At 42.2% G+C, this 15,403-nt stretch overlaps 2 protein-coding genes across 2 annotated transcripts in view; one reads left to right on the plus strand and one right to left on the minus strand.

Moving 5' to 3' along the window:
* Positions 1-191: 191 nt before the first annotated feature.
* On the minus strand, positions 192-1,957 carry LOC139932161 (parapinopsin-like). Its single transcript, XM_071925859.1, has 4 exons — positions 1,648-1,957; positions 963-1,291; positions 555-797; positions 192-302 (listed from the first exon to the last, which is right to left on the minus strand). The coding sequence occupies exons 1-4, from the start codon at positions 1,877-1,879 to the stop codon at positions 192-194; spliced, it is 915 nt and encodes a 304-aa protein (XP_071781960.1). The 5' UTR covers positions 1,880-1,957.
* A 7,238-nt stretch (positions 1,958-9,195) lies between these two features.
* cacna2d3 (calcium channel, voltage dependent, alpha2/delta subunit 3) overlaps positions 9,196-15,403 on the plus strand; it is a 31,916-nt gene continuing 25,708 nt past the window's right edge. Inside the window, exons 1-3 of the mRNA XM_071925856.2 lie at positions 9,196-9,320; positions 11,392-11,473; positions 14,513-14,629. Of these exons, the coding sequence (XP_071781957.1) occupies positions 9,196-9,320; positions 11,392-11,473; positions 14,513-14,629 (324 nt within the window). The remainder of the gene's footprint in view (positions 9,321-11,391; positions 11,474-14,512; positions 14,630-15,403) is intronic.

Raw genomic sequence — 15,403 nt, forward strand, 5'->3', positions numbered from 1 at the left:
CTGCATACTCTATTCACCACCAATAATACTTTATCACAAAATCACATTTACTTCAAAATCACAACACATTTCACAATAAAAAAAAAAATCCAAACATGCAAACACTTTGACACCGAAAGGATGTGTGAATCTTGACATATTTCAGACAAATTTTTATCAATGATTAAATTCAAACAGTGCATGTGTAAATTTCAGGAGGGAGCCACTTTGTTGTTTGCAGACTCGACAGTGGTTTCTGATACTTCGTCCTCCACCCAGGTCTGTCTCCCACACAGCAGGAAGGGCACCGCGTATTTACGGAACTAGAGGAAACAAATTATGCAATGCACACAAAGCTTCAGCCACAGTAACAAAATCACAGATACACTGTAACTCGGGTGGATAATGAGATAACATACTGTCTATAAATACCACTAGATGGTGCTGATGCCCCAAAAAGACCAGTGTACTCTAGAGCTGGTCCATAACATGACTTTCCCCTCTCCAATTTATTTATCATAGCTTGCTAAATATGTACATAAAATAAATAATCTGTGCATGTGGTCTTACAGTACCTGTTTGTTGAGATAGATGTAGATGATAGGATTGTAAACAGTGCTGCTCTTGGCCAGGTATACAGGCACTGTGCCAACCAGGGGGTGGATCTCCACATCAGGGTTGTAGACCACCAGCATGGCCAGGCTGGCATAGGGCAACCAGCTGATCAGAAACGTCAGCACCATCAGAATCACCATGCGGGCTACCTGCATTTCTGCTTTAGCTGCTGAGCCCCCTTCTACACAGGCCATCTTAGACACCTGGAGCACACAATGTCATGGAAAATTGACTTTTGCAACATAATGTACACATATTATACGTATTAAGCACCAGAGAAAAAAAGGAGACACTGTAAAGTTGATAATTCATGGATGAACCTATGTTACATGCAAACAAATGCAGCCTATGATGAAGCTACAGCTCACCTGGTGTAAGGTCCACATTAGTTTTGTGTAGGATGCCAAGATGATGACAAATGGAATGGCGAAGCATAGGGCAAAGTAACACAGGATGTAGGAGACATTTTTAGGGTCTCGGTTGTGCCAGTCCGGTGCACAGGATGTCCCCACACCCTCCAGCTCATACCTGCCCCAGCCAAACAGGGGGGGTAAGTTCCATATAAGAGACCACAGCCAGGACAAGGCCACACCTCCAGCCGCATGCTTTAGTTGGAACGATATTGGTCCCAGTGGCTTACAAACAACAAACATTCTCTCCACTGCTATCACAGCAACCGTGCACAGAGATGTGATGCCTGCAGACAAGTCAGGCGAAGTCAGTGAGACACATGGGAGAAACAGTGGGGTGTTGTTGGTGGAATTAGAGGCACACTGATAAAACGTGAATAAACATTGCTAAGCGATTAAATGAAAATGACATCAACATAATGATGAAATGTGTCATGCGATTAGATGTTTGTTAAACTAAAAACATTGATTGTGAGCATTAAAAACAATGGGATAAAATGACTTAGACGAACAAATATTGTATTACATGTAGGAAAGGAACTCTACATTACAATACTACTGAGCTATAATGGAATAGGCAGTCAAAAACATAACATATAACCTACATTGTGTTATGTTATGTGTTACTCCTCTTCCCACTCACCAAAAAAAGACACTGCAAAGCCCTCCATCACGCAGCCTGTTCTTCCCAGGGAGAAGTACCCCTGGGCGTTGTTGACCACAGACAGCACCCCTCCTGTCATTGCCGTGCCTAGGTCAGCCACAGCCATGTTCACCAGAGCGTAGTTGAGTGGCTGCCTCAGCTGCTTGTGCATGAGGGACACAATAATCACTGTAGCGTTGAGTATGATGGCTGGGCCGGTGAAAATGCCCATGATGACGGAGAGAGTGATGAAGCCAGCGCGCGACAGCGGGGGCTCCCGCTCTGGGCCCAGGTAGTAAGAAGCATTTGGTAAGGAAACCAAGGGATGCATGGATGGAAAGCTTTTTAAGAGCAGACACAGGCAGACTCTACTACTCCTGGGTCTTCTAGCAGTCCAGTAACCCACAACTCCACTGAGGGAACACAGAGTGGGACACCTGAGATTAGATGCCCTAAGTCTAAGAATAAGTCCTTCAGATCTGGACTTAACAAAGAGTAACTCCTCTCGGTGATGATCCTTGAACCCATGCCTTTCACTTGATTGTAAAGGTGCTGAAAGCAGGACGGCTCCAAAGTGCCCCTCGCTAGAATGAGTCCACTAAACACCTCACCGCAAAAGACAAACTCCCTCCACACTTCCACTGCATGGAAACTGAAATGGACTCCTGCTTTAGCTTTCTGAGAAATGGTCACAGGAGATTTGTCATAACATACTATTGGGGCTTATTTTCTCTCTCACACTCTCACACTTTCCCACTCTCTCTCTGTCTCACTCTCTGTCTCATTCTGTCTCTCTGCGTCTCGCTCTTTCTTTCTGTCTCTCTTTGTCTTTGTCTCTGTCAGTTTTCAATTTTCAAAGTTCAATCAGCTTTATTGGCATGACAAGTAATTCTTATGCTGTCAAAGCTTACAAAAATAATGGTAAAAATACTTAATAATCATAAACAAACAGCATGATTAAAACGTATAGCAAACTGTATAGAGTAACTGTAAACAAATGCAAATCAAACAGATCATGTAACATAAAACACACAGAGATTCATATTTACTATCTCTCTGTCTCTCTCTTTCTCTCTGTCTCGATACAGGGGGGACATGGGGGAAATGTACATCAAGCAGATTGGAGTGTACAGTTTATAGATCTGAATATAGTGTCATCTTAGTTACAAGATACATTATCTTCATTGCATATGAATGCAAACGTGGTCATTAGAAAAACTTTGGCTCCAAATTTGTATGGACAGTTTTCTCTTTCTATTTGAGTCTTACAGATAAGAGTGTTTTCTATAGCTCAGCTTAGTTTATCTTAAGGTGAGTTCACATTAACCCTACTGGCATGCCCAAAGTGGCAGAGTAAGTGATTAAGCTTTTATTTACACAATGTAATGTGTAGTCTGCACTCTGGATCACTGTGATGTGCTATATTTAACCTCCTCTAAAGAAGTTACGAGTTAAGAATTACTAAATTGGATCAAATCCCTCTGTGCTTCCCTGATGTCCTTATGCTGAGTTACAGAGCTGATGATTATAACCTGAACTTGGGCAAAACATTGTGACATGTAATGGTTTCTTCAGTGAAAAGTACAGGGGAGTGATGTTGGAAGGCTGGGGTCGTGTCGGGATGGAGAGAACAGCCAGAGGTTACGTCAAATTAACCACAGTACTTATCATTGCATATGGTAAACTTATTGTATAATTTCTAATTCTCAAACATCAGTAGTGGTTAGGCCCTTATAGATGTTTGAATGTGACAACAGGTCTGTGTAAGACCAATTTTCTTGAGGTGTTATGCCCCACAAAAAACTAATCCTTTATTGGTCATAAATGCAGCTCAGGTGAACCAGACAGAGAAGTTCACTGGGAGGTGAAGATGTTTGAGGTGCTCTCACTTGCATTAGTCAAGGCTGCTAGAGGCATGAAGTGAGGTTAAGCCCTGAGACTTAACTAGACAGAGCATGACAACAGGTGTCCGATGTGTAACCTTCTAAGAGGTTTATGTCTAATCAAGTCAAGACAGAGATTACAAGTGTTTGGGTCGAGAGTCCAAGTAGGTCCAAGAGGCGTCTGGCTCTGATTACCGTAAAAGCTTTCTGTCAAAGTTATTTTTATGTTTGATTGATTTCAAATGGAAAATCACTTGGAACGAGGTCAGTGTATGCAGAGGAAAGAAAATCTACGTTCCCACTGCCATTGTTTTCATTAGCCTGCCCATCATTCAGTCTGTTCGCAGAGAATAGGAAGCTTTCTAAATGTGTCAAGGCTGTGTGCCTTGTCAAGGCTGTGTGCCTTGACACATGGACAGCACCCAAAGGCTCACTTCTGAATAGACTAAAATGGCAGCCTCAGGAGCCACAATGGACAGCGCCTTAAACAGGGTTCCCTAATGTCAAGAACCCCAAATAGACACACATTGGACCACAGACCCTCATTACCTCTGCCAAGGATGTAATGTTTTTACCCGCGTCTGTGTGTTTGTCCGTCCGTCCGTTTGTTAGCAGGATATCTCAAAAAGTTGGGCACGGATTTGCACAAAACTTGGTATGAAGGTTGGTTATGGGCCAAGGAAGAACTGATTAACTTAACATAACTTCCTTGCGGGGTGTTGTCAGACATGGCGGAGGTCTATGTTTTTTTTGCAAGTTGTAGAAATATTTACAAACACTAGCCAGTTTTACACCATGGCCTGGGAATAAGAATCTTGGCTGCAGGGCTTGATTAAAGCAGTTTCTTTTTTTTTGTATTTTTATTTTTTTGCCACTACTGGAACTACTACTACTCCAACAGTAGCAGTAGTCGTAGTAGCAGCAGCAGTTGTCTTGTCAGTAGATGAAGCTGTGCCTCTCACATGCTTTACCTGGTAGGTTGTGAAGCTGAAGACCTCCAGCGGGGCTTTTTCCCAGCAGCCGAGGGCATCACGAGGCAAATTCAGGTCATGCAGTCAGTCAGTCACTCATTCAGTCAGGTAACACTTAGTGAGATGTCGCTTCATGAAATGGCCTCTAGAGGGTGTCTTTGACGAAGAGATGGCCTTTCACCTATGGGCTAAATGGCACATTCAGGCCCAAATACTGATAATGCCATATTGGATCGAACACTGAGCCACACTTTGTCGTCAATTTACAGACACCAACACCTTCTGCTGTCCTGCAAACCTTAACGGTAGGTAACGTTATTACCTGTGGTATGTGACATTGGTGGAATAGGTAATTTAACAGATAAACACGTTGCGCTAGCCGAGCATTGCTCCCACACACAGTGAGCCCCATTCTCTGCCGTTAATTTACATACATCCACGTCTTCCATTGCCCTATAAACTTTAATGTTAGGTAACGTTATTACCTGTGGTATCTAAGTGACGTTAGTGGAATTATTTAACCGATAACCATGTCGTAATGCTTCAGTACATTGAACTGAAATGAACACACGAGTCGTGGGTCTGTACAGGATCTGTGCTTGTTGTACTCCAAACTGGTCCAGCCAATGACGTCAACATTCTAATTAGATTGTGACGTGTTGTAGCTGTAACAGGCTCTGATTGGTGGAGCAGATACAGAGTCCTGGTCCATTATGACGTCATAATCAGGAGAAACAGAGGATCAAGCCACAAACACCACTTGAGAGAGTCATAGGCGCCCTGGGATGGCATGGACCTCTTCTTGCATCATGACTACATATTTTCTATGTGAGTTGTAGAAATATTTTCAAACACTAGCCAGTTTTATGTTCATAGAATGAAGCTGAAGGAGTGCTGCTTTGCTTACCAAGTTTCAAAGAAGGTGCTCGGTGGAGTCAAGGTTTAAATATCAGTAGACAGAGAAGGGAATGCAGCTCATCACTTGTGGCTGGGGCGGCTGATCCTCCCAAAAAAATAGTCCAAGGCACACTTCTTTGCAGAAAAAGTTAAAAAGCCTTTAATGTATGGGCTACGCCTACTAGCCAGTTTTATACCGTGGCCTGGGAATAAGATTCTTGGCTGCAGGGCTTGATTACATTCGCAACAGCAGGGTTTTTTTTTCTTGCAACTACTGGAACTACTACTACTTCAACAGTAGCAGTAATAGCAGCAGCAGCAGCAGGTTCTTTTTTATTGTTTTTTGCCACTAACTACAACTACTCCAACAGTAGCAGTAGTAGTAGTAGCAGCAGCAGCAGTTTTTTTTTTTTTTGCCACTACTGGAACTACTCCTACTCCAACAGTAGCAGTAGTAGTAGCAGCAGCAGCAGCAGCAGTGTTTTTTTGCCACTACTGGAACTACTACTACTCCAACAGCAGCAGTAGTAGTAGTAGCAGCAGCAGCAGTGTTTTTTTGCCACTACTGGAACTACTACTACTCCAACAGCAGCAGTAGTAGTAGTAGCAGCAGCAGCAGTGTTTTTTGCCACTACTGGAACCACTTATTACTTCAACAGTAGCAGTAGTCGTAGCAGCAGCAGTAGCCTTGTCAGTAGGTGAAGCTGTGCCTCTTACAACTTACCACTTACCTGGTAAGTTGTGAAGCTGGAGACCTCCAGCAGGTCTTTTATACTCCAAACTGGTCCAGCCAATGACGTCAACATTCTAATTAGATTGTGACATGTTGTAGCTGCAACAGGCTCTGATTGGTGGAGCAGATATAGAGTCCTGGTCCATTGTGACATCATAATCAGAAGAAACAGAGGGTCAAGCCACCACCTGAGAGTGTCATAGGCGCCCTGGGATAGCATGGACCTCTTCCTGCATTATGACTACATATTTACAACCGCCAAGGATGTAATGTTTTCACCCGCATGTGTTTGTCTGTCCATCCGTCTGTTAGCAGGATATCTCAAAAAGTTTTTGCACAAAACTTGTGCAAATCCTAAAAATGTTAGGTGTTTGATATGGCTTGATACAGAATTACATAACTGTCTGTAGGTGAGATGATAACAGTGGGGGTTGATGAAACCTGTGAGTAACACAGCCATCCTCATACATTCTCTGCTAACTAGATAATGAAATAATATTGAAATTAAATTATTCCTCATTTTGGAACCCTTTGTGGCTTCCAGACCCCACTTTGGATCCATTGCACTAAAAGGAAATGTTTTAAATAAGCACTATCAACAGTGCAGTAAATTAATGGATGTGCAGCAGCACATCAGTCTTTAATGTCTGTTAAAATTCACTAAAACTGTCATCCTTTATTTCTATGTAGCCTACTGTGCTATATGGGTTCATTAAACCTTAGCAAGGATGGAGGTCATGAAATTATTTAATTATTGTAAAATATTTTTGTAATTCATTATTTTTATTACTGTAAAATCTAGGCTTCTATAATGCCACGGAAGACACCAGGCCTATCAATTCTACCTCTTGTCCATTGTCTCTCGAAATTTGATGTCAGACTTTACTGATCCCCTTAGGAAAATTCTCTTTTCACTGAATTCCCCCTCCAGGTCAGAGGTCAGAGGCTACAGCACAGGAATTATGTTACTTGCTCAAGGACACTTCAGCAGGGAGGGTGTTTGCTGACACCGTACTTTCTCTCTAACGACTAGGCCAAACTGCATAAACCGAATAAAAATACAGGAATTTCCACAGTATCGCAAGACTCTTCGGTGCAACACATTTTTATTTGCAGTCGATAGTTAATTAAAGCATTCAGCAAGCCAGATGTGATTGGGGCCCGGTCACAGAAGAGGCTGTAATGGTTGATATTGTCCGTCATCCAACATGCGCCTTATCGGCACGTCCCAGACAGTACAGGCTCCTCGCAACTTTGATGTATGATGCAATTACTAAACTAATAAAGGCTCAAGTCGAAACACCGCTTGTGTGGTGGGGGATACATCAGCCCGCTCCCTGCCTTGACATCATTATCACACCCTAATCAGCGTTTAGAGTACGGATATATGGGAACATCTCCGGGTCTTATTTTATTGCAGATACTGATGAATATAGTACACAAACAAAAACTTTGTGTCTCCATATGAGGATTTTAGTGCTTGTCCCCTCACAGTCCCGCAGAAATGACGAATAGCGCCAGATGTGGTCATGCATGTACAGTACTAAAAAGTCTAATTTCATTTGCCGCCAAAACTTCCAAACCTGCTTAAATTGGAGCAATTATTGATGGCTGACATCATATCATTATTTGGTCAATATGATAAATTAACTAGCCTGTCTTAGACAAACGCACAAAGTTTAGAGGGGATGGTCCTGAATGTCCCTGGAGTGATTTTTTTTTTTTAGATATTCCAAATACATTTCTGACAATTTTTGCTCATTATCGATCTATCTATTATAATAACAAAAACTACAAGATCAAATTTGGACTCAGTTAGGCTAAGGTAGGCTATGGCGAGTGCCCATATCTTGCCCTAAATGACGCCTATGATACTCAGAATGGTTTATTGTGCTGCTGCTGGTGCGGCAGCCTACATCTAATGTCTGCAGTCCCATTACTCACCCACAGAGCCATTTCATCTCGTGGATCTCCTCCTAAACGTATTTATTTATTTATTCAGTCTTTATACATCGTCTTCAAAACGTAGGCTATGTTAAGCTACACCATCACATTTCAATTATAGTTTAAGAATAGTCGCTTTCACAGGCTGGCAAGCTTGTATGTGTGTGTGAGCAGGGACAAAACACACTCCAGCCTGTCTTGCAGACTCGGCTTTTAAATGCAACAACTTTGAAACAGGTCAGCTATTCTCAGTCAAGACATGCAAATCTTAATGTCAGCGGGAAGTGGGTCGTAGAGGAACACCAAAGTTAAGTATTTCGCAAATGAATCCACTATGTGTTTTCTCTCTCTCTCTCTCTCTCTCTCTCTGCAGCTCTATGAAAAACAGTGCAGCCAGACGGCAGCGGTCCACGCTCTGCCCAGCTGAAAACTGAATGAATGAACCCATCATCTCCAGCGGTTTTGGGTGCTCAGGAGTAACTGATATTCTGCCAACTTGAGCACTAAACCCTTTTCAGACTTTGGTGCAAACAAACCGACAACACGTTTCCAAAAGGTCCGCGTGATGCTTCTCATCGGTGAACCGGGGGGTTTCCCGTGTGAGAAGACGGCAATGGATGTGAAAAGACTCTTCGAGGGCGCAAAGGATGGAGAAATAGGCTCGAGGGTCATGGAGGCTTGAAGTGGTGAATGCTCTCTCTCTCTCTCTCTCTCTCTCTCTCTCTATCTATCTATCTAGGCTATCTATCTATCTATCTATCTATCTGTCTGTCTCAGTGTCTCTCTTCCCCCTCTCTCTCCCGCACCCCCATTCTCACCCCATCCTCTCCCCCCTCTTTCTTTCTCTCCTCCTACCCCCATCCTCTCTCTCTCTCTCTCTCTCTCTCTCTCTCTCTCTCTCTCTCTCAGCAGCAGCGGAGTGCTTTCAGGACTGACAGCTCGCCCCTTCTTGGACGCGGACCTGGTGAAGGGGGAAGCCTGCAGCCAAATCCAGTAGACCTAACAGTAGGCTATGTGCTGGCAGTAGCGCGCGACTGGAGAAGGAGGACCGGGATCCTGTCCGTGGTGTTGGGACGGGGATTTAAAAAAAAAAAAAAAAAAAAAGAAGAAGAAGCACAAGATGCAGGGGAACTGGAGGATACTGTTTTCGCACATGTGCTGCACCAGCTTCCTTCTCTTTTGGATCACCGTCGGCCTGAATGTGGTGCAGGTGGTGGGGTCCCAGCCGGGGATCCCTCTGTCAGTGTGAGTGAGAGGCTCCGCAACTTTTTATCACATGGAAACTATTTTTTCCCTTGCAGGCAGGGATGTAGCCACCTGAACTCAGTTTACCAACCTGACATAAATCTCTTATGACCTAAATTCATTCAAAGTAGTATCAAACGGGTGGAAGTTATGAAGATAGGAAAGCACAGACTAATGCTTTTTTGAAAATGCAATGTAGGCTAATTGGTTGTTTGACTTATGATGATTACCAACTGGAGGTCACAGTTCATCCGCCTTTTACACCACTGCCTATTGGTATTCTCATTGCCGACAAAGGCCATATTACTGGCTTAAGTTGCAACAAGCAACTCTTTCTTGTCATTGTTTTTAAAAGGCCACTTATTGGTTGACAGGTGTAGGCTACCGCTAATGAGGGGATATAGGGGTATTCCAAATGTGTTTTTTGCAAATAAGGAAGATGTTTGAAAAAATCAGAAGAGGTGGAGAAATTCAAATATGATCAAATTCAGAAAACAACAATAGGTGTTACAGTAGTAGGACTCTGCTGTGTGGTTCTGCTTCAAACAAGACAACCCTTTTTTGAGACCTTATGAGCTCTTGGGGGTAAATATTTCTAAAAGGAACCTTTCATAGTTTTTTTTCTTAAAATGTGTCATGAGGAAAATTGACTAAAAGGTGCTAACTTGTTAATTTGCCCTGTATTTATCAGTGTATTATTTTCTTATAACCATGAATTGTTACAGTTGCTATTTCTGCACTTACAATTCCGCAACCCTTTTTGTTTGTAACTTGTTTAGTTAAATTGAAGCTCAAATGGGTCCTTTGGAGTCAGCTTGCCTCTGTAGAACCTTTTAAGCCTTTTAACTGGGGAACAATTTTCACAGGGCTTGGCTGCATAGTTATGCCTGCAACAATTTATACATAAGACTATAAAAAAAATACAAAATAAACATCTATGATTCAAGTGCAGATTCCAGTCATGCTAGCCGTTGAAACTACTGACATTATATGATATCAATCTAACATCTGTTAAGCTCTGAATTTGAACTCAGGATCTTCAGAATCATTTCCACAAAGCGCAGAGCTACACAGAGTTTTCTTGGTCAGTTTGCCGCAACATTGGCAGTGGATTTATCAAGTTCATAAAAGCTAGTTCCATGTTTTGCTTACTTTTATGACAATATAAAAAAAACGTAATTTTCCTGCAAGCCGTTGTGATGGTTAGTTTGTCTTTAAAACTACATTATTACATACAAAACAGGTTGGGAAAAGGTTCTTATTAGAAAATATCTCTGAGCTTTCTTTTACAGAGTGGGTTCTGCAGACAAGAAAACCTCTAAGCAGAACCAACTAACAACCCTTTATTTTTTAGAGGACACTTTAATAGATCTAGTTTGTGTGCCATTTTGAATCCTTAAATCAACTTACACTGTAAACAGCATCCAGCTTTCCTGTAGGACAATTACATTTACATTACTTTTATATTTTTTAACATTTAAGCTGCCACACTTATCCAGAGTGCAACCAATACCTATAGATCACCAAAATTAGAAGCAACCAACAGTAAGGAGTGCAAAGGTCAGGGCCATAAGGGCCATGGCAATATTCCTGTGACCATAGACTTATCATGTAAGTAAATTTAAATTAGAGCTAAGGAGTAAGATAGAAGTATTTTTAGAGGATGACATGAGACACTTATTGAAAAGATTATAGTTTTCAACCTACATCAGAAGATGAAGGGGTGACTGCTGTTCTGAATGGAGTGAATCTTTAATCATCTGTTGTTAATGGATTCAGATGGCACCTTTATTCTAATTACCATGCTTCAAATTGTGTACAGTTGGACAGTGACATGCATGGTTAGACATCTAGTTGAAAGAAACCGTTTATTTCCTTCACTCCTGTGTATTTGTGGATATTTTAACAGAGCAAAGGTAAACAAAAAGATTCTTTTTAAATCCCTTTCCTTTCTTTTCTATCAAATGTTCAGCGTACAAATAAAGAAATATATAATGTTGAAATGTGTACATTCTCCATATAATTTAGGATGCTGTTAGCTAAAATGGGATTTGTCATTTTTGTGTTCTAGTGTGAAGCTCTGGGCATCGGCATTTGGTGGAGAAATTAAATCTATTTCTGCAAAATATTCTGGATCCCAACTACTGCAAAAGGTACTCTTTCCTTTTCTCAATATTCCTCACATATCGTTGTATCTGGTGTGAATAAGCCTGCTCTCTCTGTGTCTCTCTTTCCCTCTCTCCGATGGCCATGTAGTTACACACATTGTACGCTGTAATGCTGTATTCTCCTCTAATGGCTGCAGACACATTTTGGTATCTCAGCTGAATACTGATGCGTTATTTTAGAGGAGACTCAGGTGTGCTGAGCAGAGACACAGCTGTGTGTGTTTGCATTGTATGTGTGTGTGCATGTATGCGCGTGTGTGTGTGTGTGTGAGTGTGTGTGCGTGTGTGTGTGTGTACACACGCGCACAAGCGTGTGTGCGTGTGTGTTTGTACTTGATACGGACCATTAACCACAGCACTGATTCCTCTCTCATCTCATCTCTCCAGTTAACTCTCTGGAGTCAAGAGTTTCAACCTCTGGATATGAATGCGACAAGGAGACAAATTGAATAAGTGTGTGGTGGGGTGCGATGATGTGAGAGGGGAGGCATAGGAGGCAGGAGGAACAAATGAAATCTACAGAGAATGAGCCGCACAGTAGAGCAGATTGAACTTTCTGACCACTTGGTGGCAGAGGTGGGCTCTCCGTTCAGAAGCCTCCAGTTTGAAAAGGTCATCAAAGTTGAGCCACGTGAATGGCGAGCTGTCTGTTTAATTGAAATAGGAGTAGACCAGTGGCTATGAAATCCACAACTGAAGGTGGAACTTGTTTGTGTGGATGCTAGGCTGCTTGTTAATGTTAGAGCTCGGATCCAATAACACTGCCTTGCAATGACTGTGTTGAGTTATTGCAAGGCAGTGTGGAGTGTGTGTCCAAAGCAGGTGACATGCATACATGAACAGGTCATGTGCCTCAAAAGATTGTTAAAATATTGTGTACACTAAGATATGCGTTGCATGTGCATGGGAGATCTGTCGGTGGTGTGTTTTGGTTACCAATCCTGACTTGTTTTGGGCCATATCAAATTTAGACATACCGTATACATAGATTCTTGAAAGGTTTTGACTTCTACAGCAAAATTTTAATTTTTGCAGCTTTTTTTTTTACCTATTGTATATTCCACAAACATCACAAACAGCTTTAAAAGGCACTTAAAACCTTTTTTTTTTTTCAGATTTAGCATGTTTCCACTTGTATCAGGAGCTCTGTCTTTCAATTTGAGAAAAAAAAATCCTACATTTTGGTTTTTAGTGGTGTGATTACTGTGTTTAAAATGGTCTCCGGGACTGGGCCTTTGGCTGGGTCTTGTGGAGTATATAGCGGCCATTTTACTCATCCTACAGTATAAATCACTCTGCGTAGACCAGGGTTCGGCTCTCGACTGGAACGCTGTGATCCCTCTGTCTATAACACACATTACTTTCTTCCTGTCGAGGTAAAAAGAACACATACAATTCCTTAAAACAAGCAAGATTTAAGGCCAAACGTGTGATGGAGGCTGAAGCACTTTACACTTTCCTATTCAGTTCTATTTCCCTCTGTTTAATGTTACCAAATATGCATTTTGTCTTTGTACAACAACATCACCGTTACAATATGCCCAGCAGATGTGTGTCTTTTTTTGTGTATGTAAGCACTTTGCTCATGTTCCTGTTCATGGAGGCATGTCTGGAGAGAACAGCGCCCAGCCAGTCAGCACAAAGCAGTGAGGTGCGGGGGAACTGACGGGTCGTTAGGGGCTGGTCATTAAGGGTGATCATTAGATGATTTTATGGTGAATTACCCGATTTCACTAAGATTTCTGCAGGGGGAATGGAGGGTAAGAGGCACTGCGATGGCTGTGACTCTTCGGGCTCCCGGCAGGCCTCACTCCTGCGTTGGTCATTACTCTAATCAATAATCATGATCAGTGCTTTTGATGGATGGGGTTTAACCTCCACTTGATGACTGGAGGAGTGTGAGGGAGGAGGAGGAGGGGATTGGGGACTCGGGGTGCTGAGGCGAGGAGGACAGGCGTGAAATGAACTGTTCTGCTCCACTGCTAGCCCACACTCTTCCTTTCACTAGGTAATTTGTCGCCTCATGTACTGGTGTGTGTGTCTGTGTGTGTGTGTGTGTGTCTGTGTGTCTGTGTGTGTGTGTCCTGTCCACACAATGTGTAAAGTGTTTGAATGTGTGCTACTATCGTGGCTTATGTGTATTTTTAGATAAGGGTATTGGAAATGTATGATGTGGGTGGCTGGACAGCGTGAGAGGTTCAGGGTTTTGTTTTTATTTGGTGTGTGTGTGTGTGTGTGTGTGTGTGTGTGTGCCAGGTGGGTGTGGAATTATGTAAAGTTATATTCTTTTGCGTTCTGCCGGGCTTTGTTCTGTATCAGTGGAGGTCCTGTGCATCCAGCAGAATCAGCATTATGCGAGGTGTAGTTCATTATCCAGAATCACCCAAGCTCGACACGTTATTATCTTTCTCCTGTGCTTTGACTCCATTTCAATTACCCTCTTACCGTGCATAGCCTTCAGATTCAGCCCCGCCCCCCGGCCACCCAACATGGCATCTCCAGCCAATCAGAGAGAAAGCAGTAGCTTGTCAGCCAATAACCACGACACGATAAAGCCCATCAATCATTCACTGTTGCAGCATGCATTTTATCAGCCATCCATCTGAGACTGGCTGCAGCTTGTCACCTAATACACTTGGTAAGGCTTATAAGCCTTATTTAATGATTTCCCCCTCTGGATTATGGGTACGGTGAAACAACACTCATCTGATGTGTGTGAAAGACTCTAAAACGTGGCAAAACACACACACACTCACACACACACACATACACAGAGAGAGAGAGAGAGAGAGAGAGAGTCATGATTACCCAAATATTTTATTTTGTCGTCTTGTTGATTTGCTTCTTGTTAAGTGGACATTTGTGAGGCGTCCAAGTTGCTAAATTGCCTATTATGATTTGTCCTATAATAGCCTCTGAGCTCAAAGGCTATAAACTGTACTGTATGTTTTCATGCAGACAAAGTGATGGGATTTACAGTTGTAGCCCATGTCAAAGCAAGAGTTTTTTTATGGTCATTTTCAGAAATATAAAGAATTTGAAAAGTCAGTCAGAGTGGAAGAAATTGATGGCGTGAAACTGGTCAAAAACTTGGCTGTGAAGATGGAGGAAATATTCCGGAAAAAAGCAGAAGCCACAAGGGTAGGTAAAAAATGTCTGAAAAAATTAGGCTACCACAATTTTTTTTTTGTTTTGTTTGTTTTTTCAGGTTGTTTTATTGGGAATGTTGAGCTATAATCACCTAGTTACTTAGAAGAATAGATTATTAGTATCAGCATTAGTATTAAATTATTAGTATTACAGAGACCAGGTAGCCTATATCATTAAAGTTGATGTAGAACCGCCTAATGCAATATGATTGAATAGCATGTAGGTTATTTTCCATAGGCCCGGCCCGCTAATAGCGGCGTTTCCCCAGCCAGCAGCCTGCTGGGACCTCAGCAGCGCAGAGGTGCATGTAACCTATTTTAATCCTGCAGCTCCCAGTGCGTGCTGGGAAATGATAACGTTTATCTCATCCTGCCTGATCCCTCCTTATGCTGTTGTGTGCGACAATTCATGACACTGCCTATAAATTACAATTACTAAAGCTCTAATTTAATAAACCCGGTTTGATTTTGTAAAGTGAGATGCATCAGCATATATTAAGGTGTTTTTTGGAAATAATGTGTTAACAATACAAGGCACAAATTTGGTAGTTTAAGGTTTAAAAAGAAATAGAGCCTGCTATACGCATAGAGGCCCAGCAGTAGATTTGTAATAAAATCCTAAATTGACAACGTCATCACTTTGTTCCAAATTGAAACGCGTGATAAAAATGAAAGCAGTGACCTCAGTAAACGCGGGGAGTCTGGCCACCGCCGGTACATTTGATAAAAAGGCAAATTAGGCAAAGCTTTAGGCTACCAGGGGTAT

This window comes from Centroberyx gerrardi, chromosome 5, assembly GCF_048128805.1.
Source record: "Centroberyx gerrardi isolate f3 chromosome 5, fCenGer3.hap1.cur.20231027, whole genome shotgun sequence".
NCBI lineage: Eukaryota > Metazoa > Chordata > Actinopteri > Beryciformes > Berycidae > Centroberyx > Centroberyx gerrardi.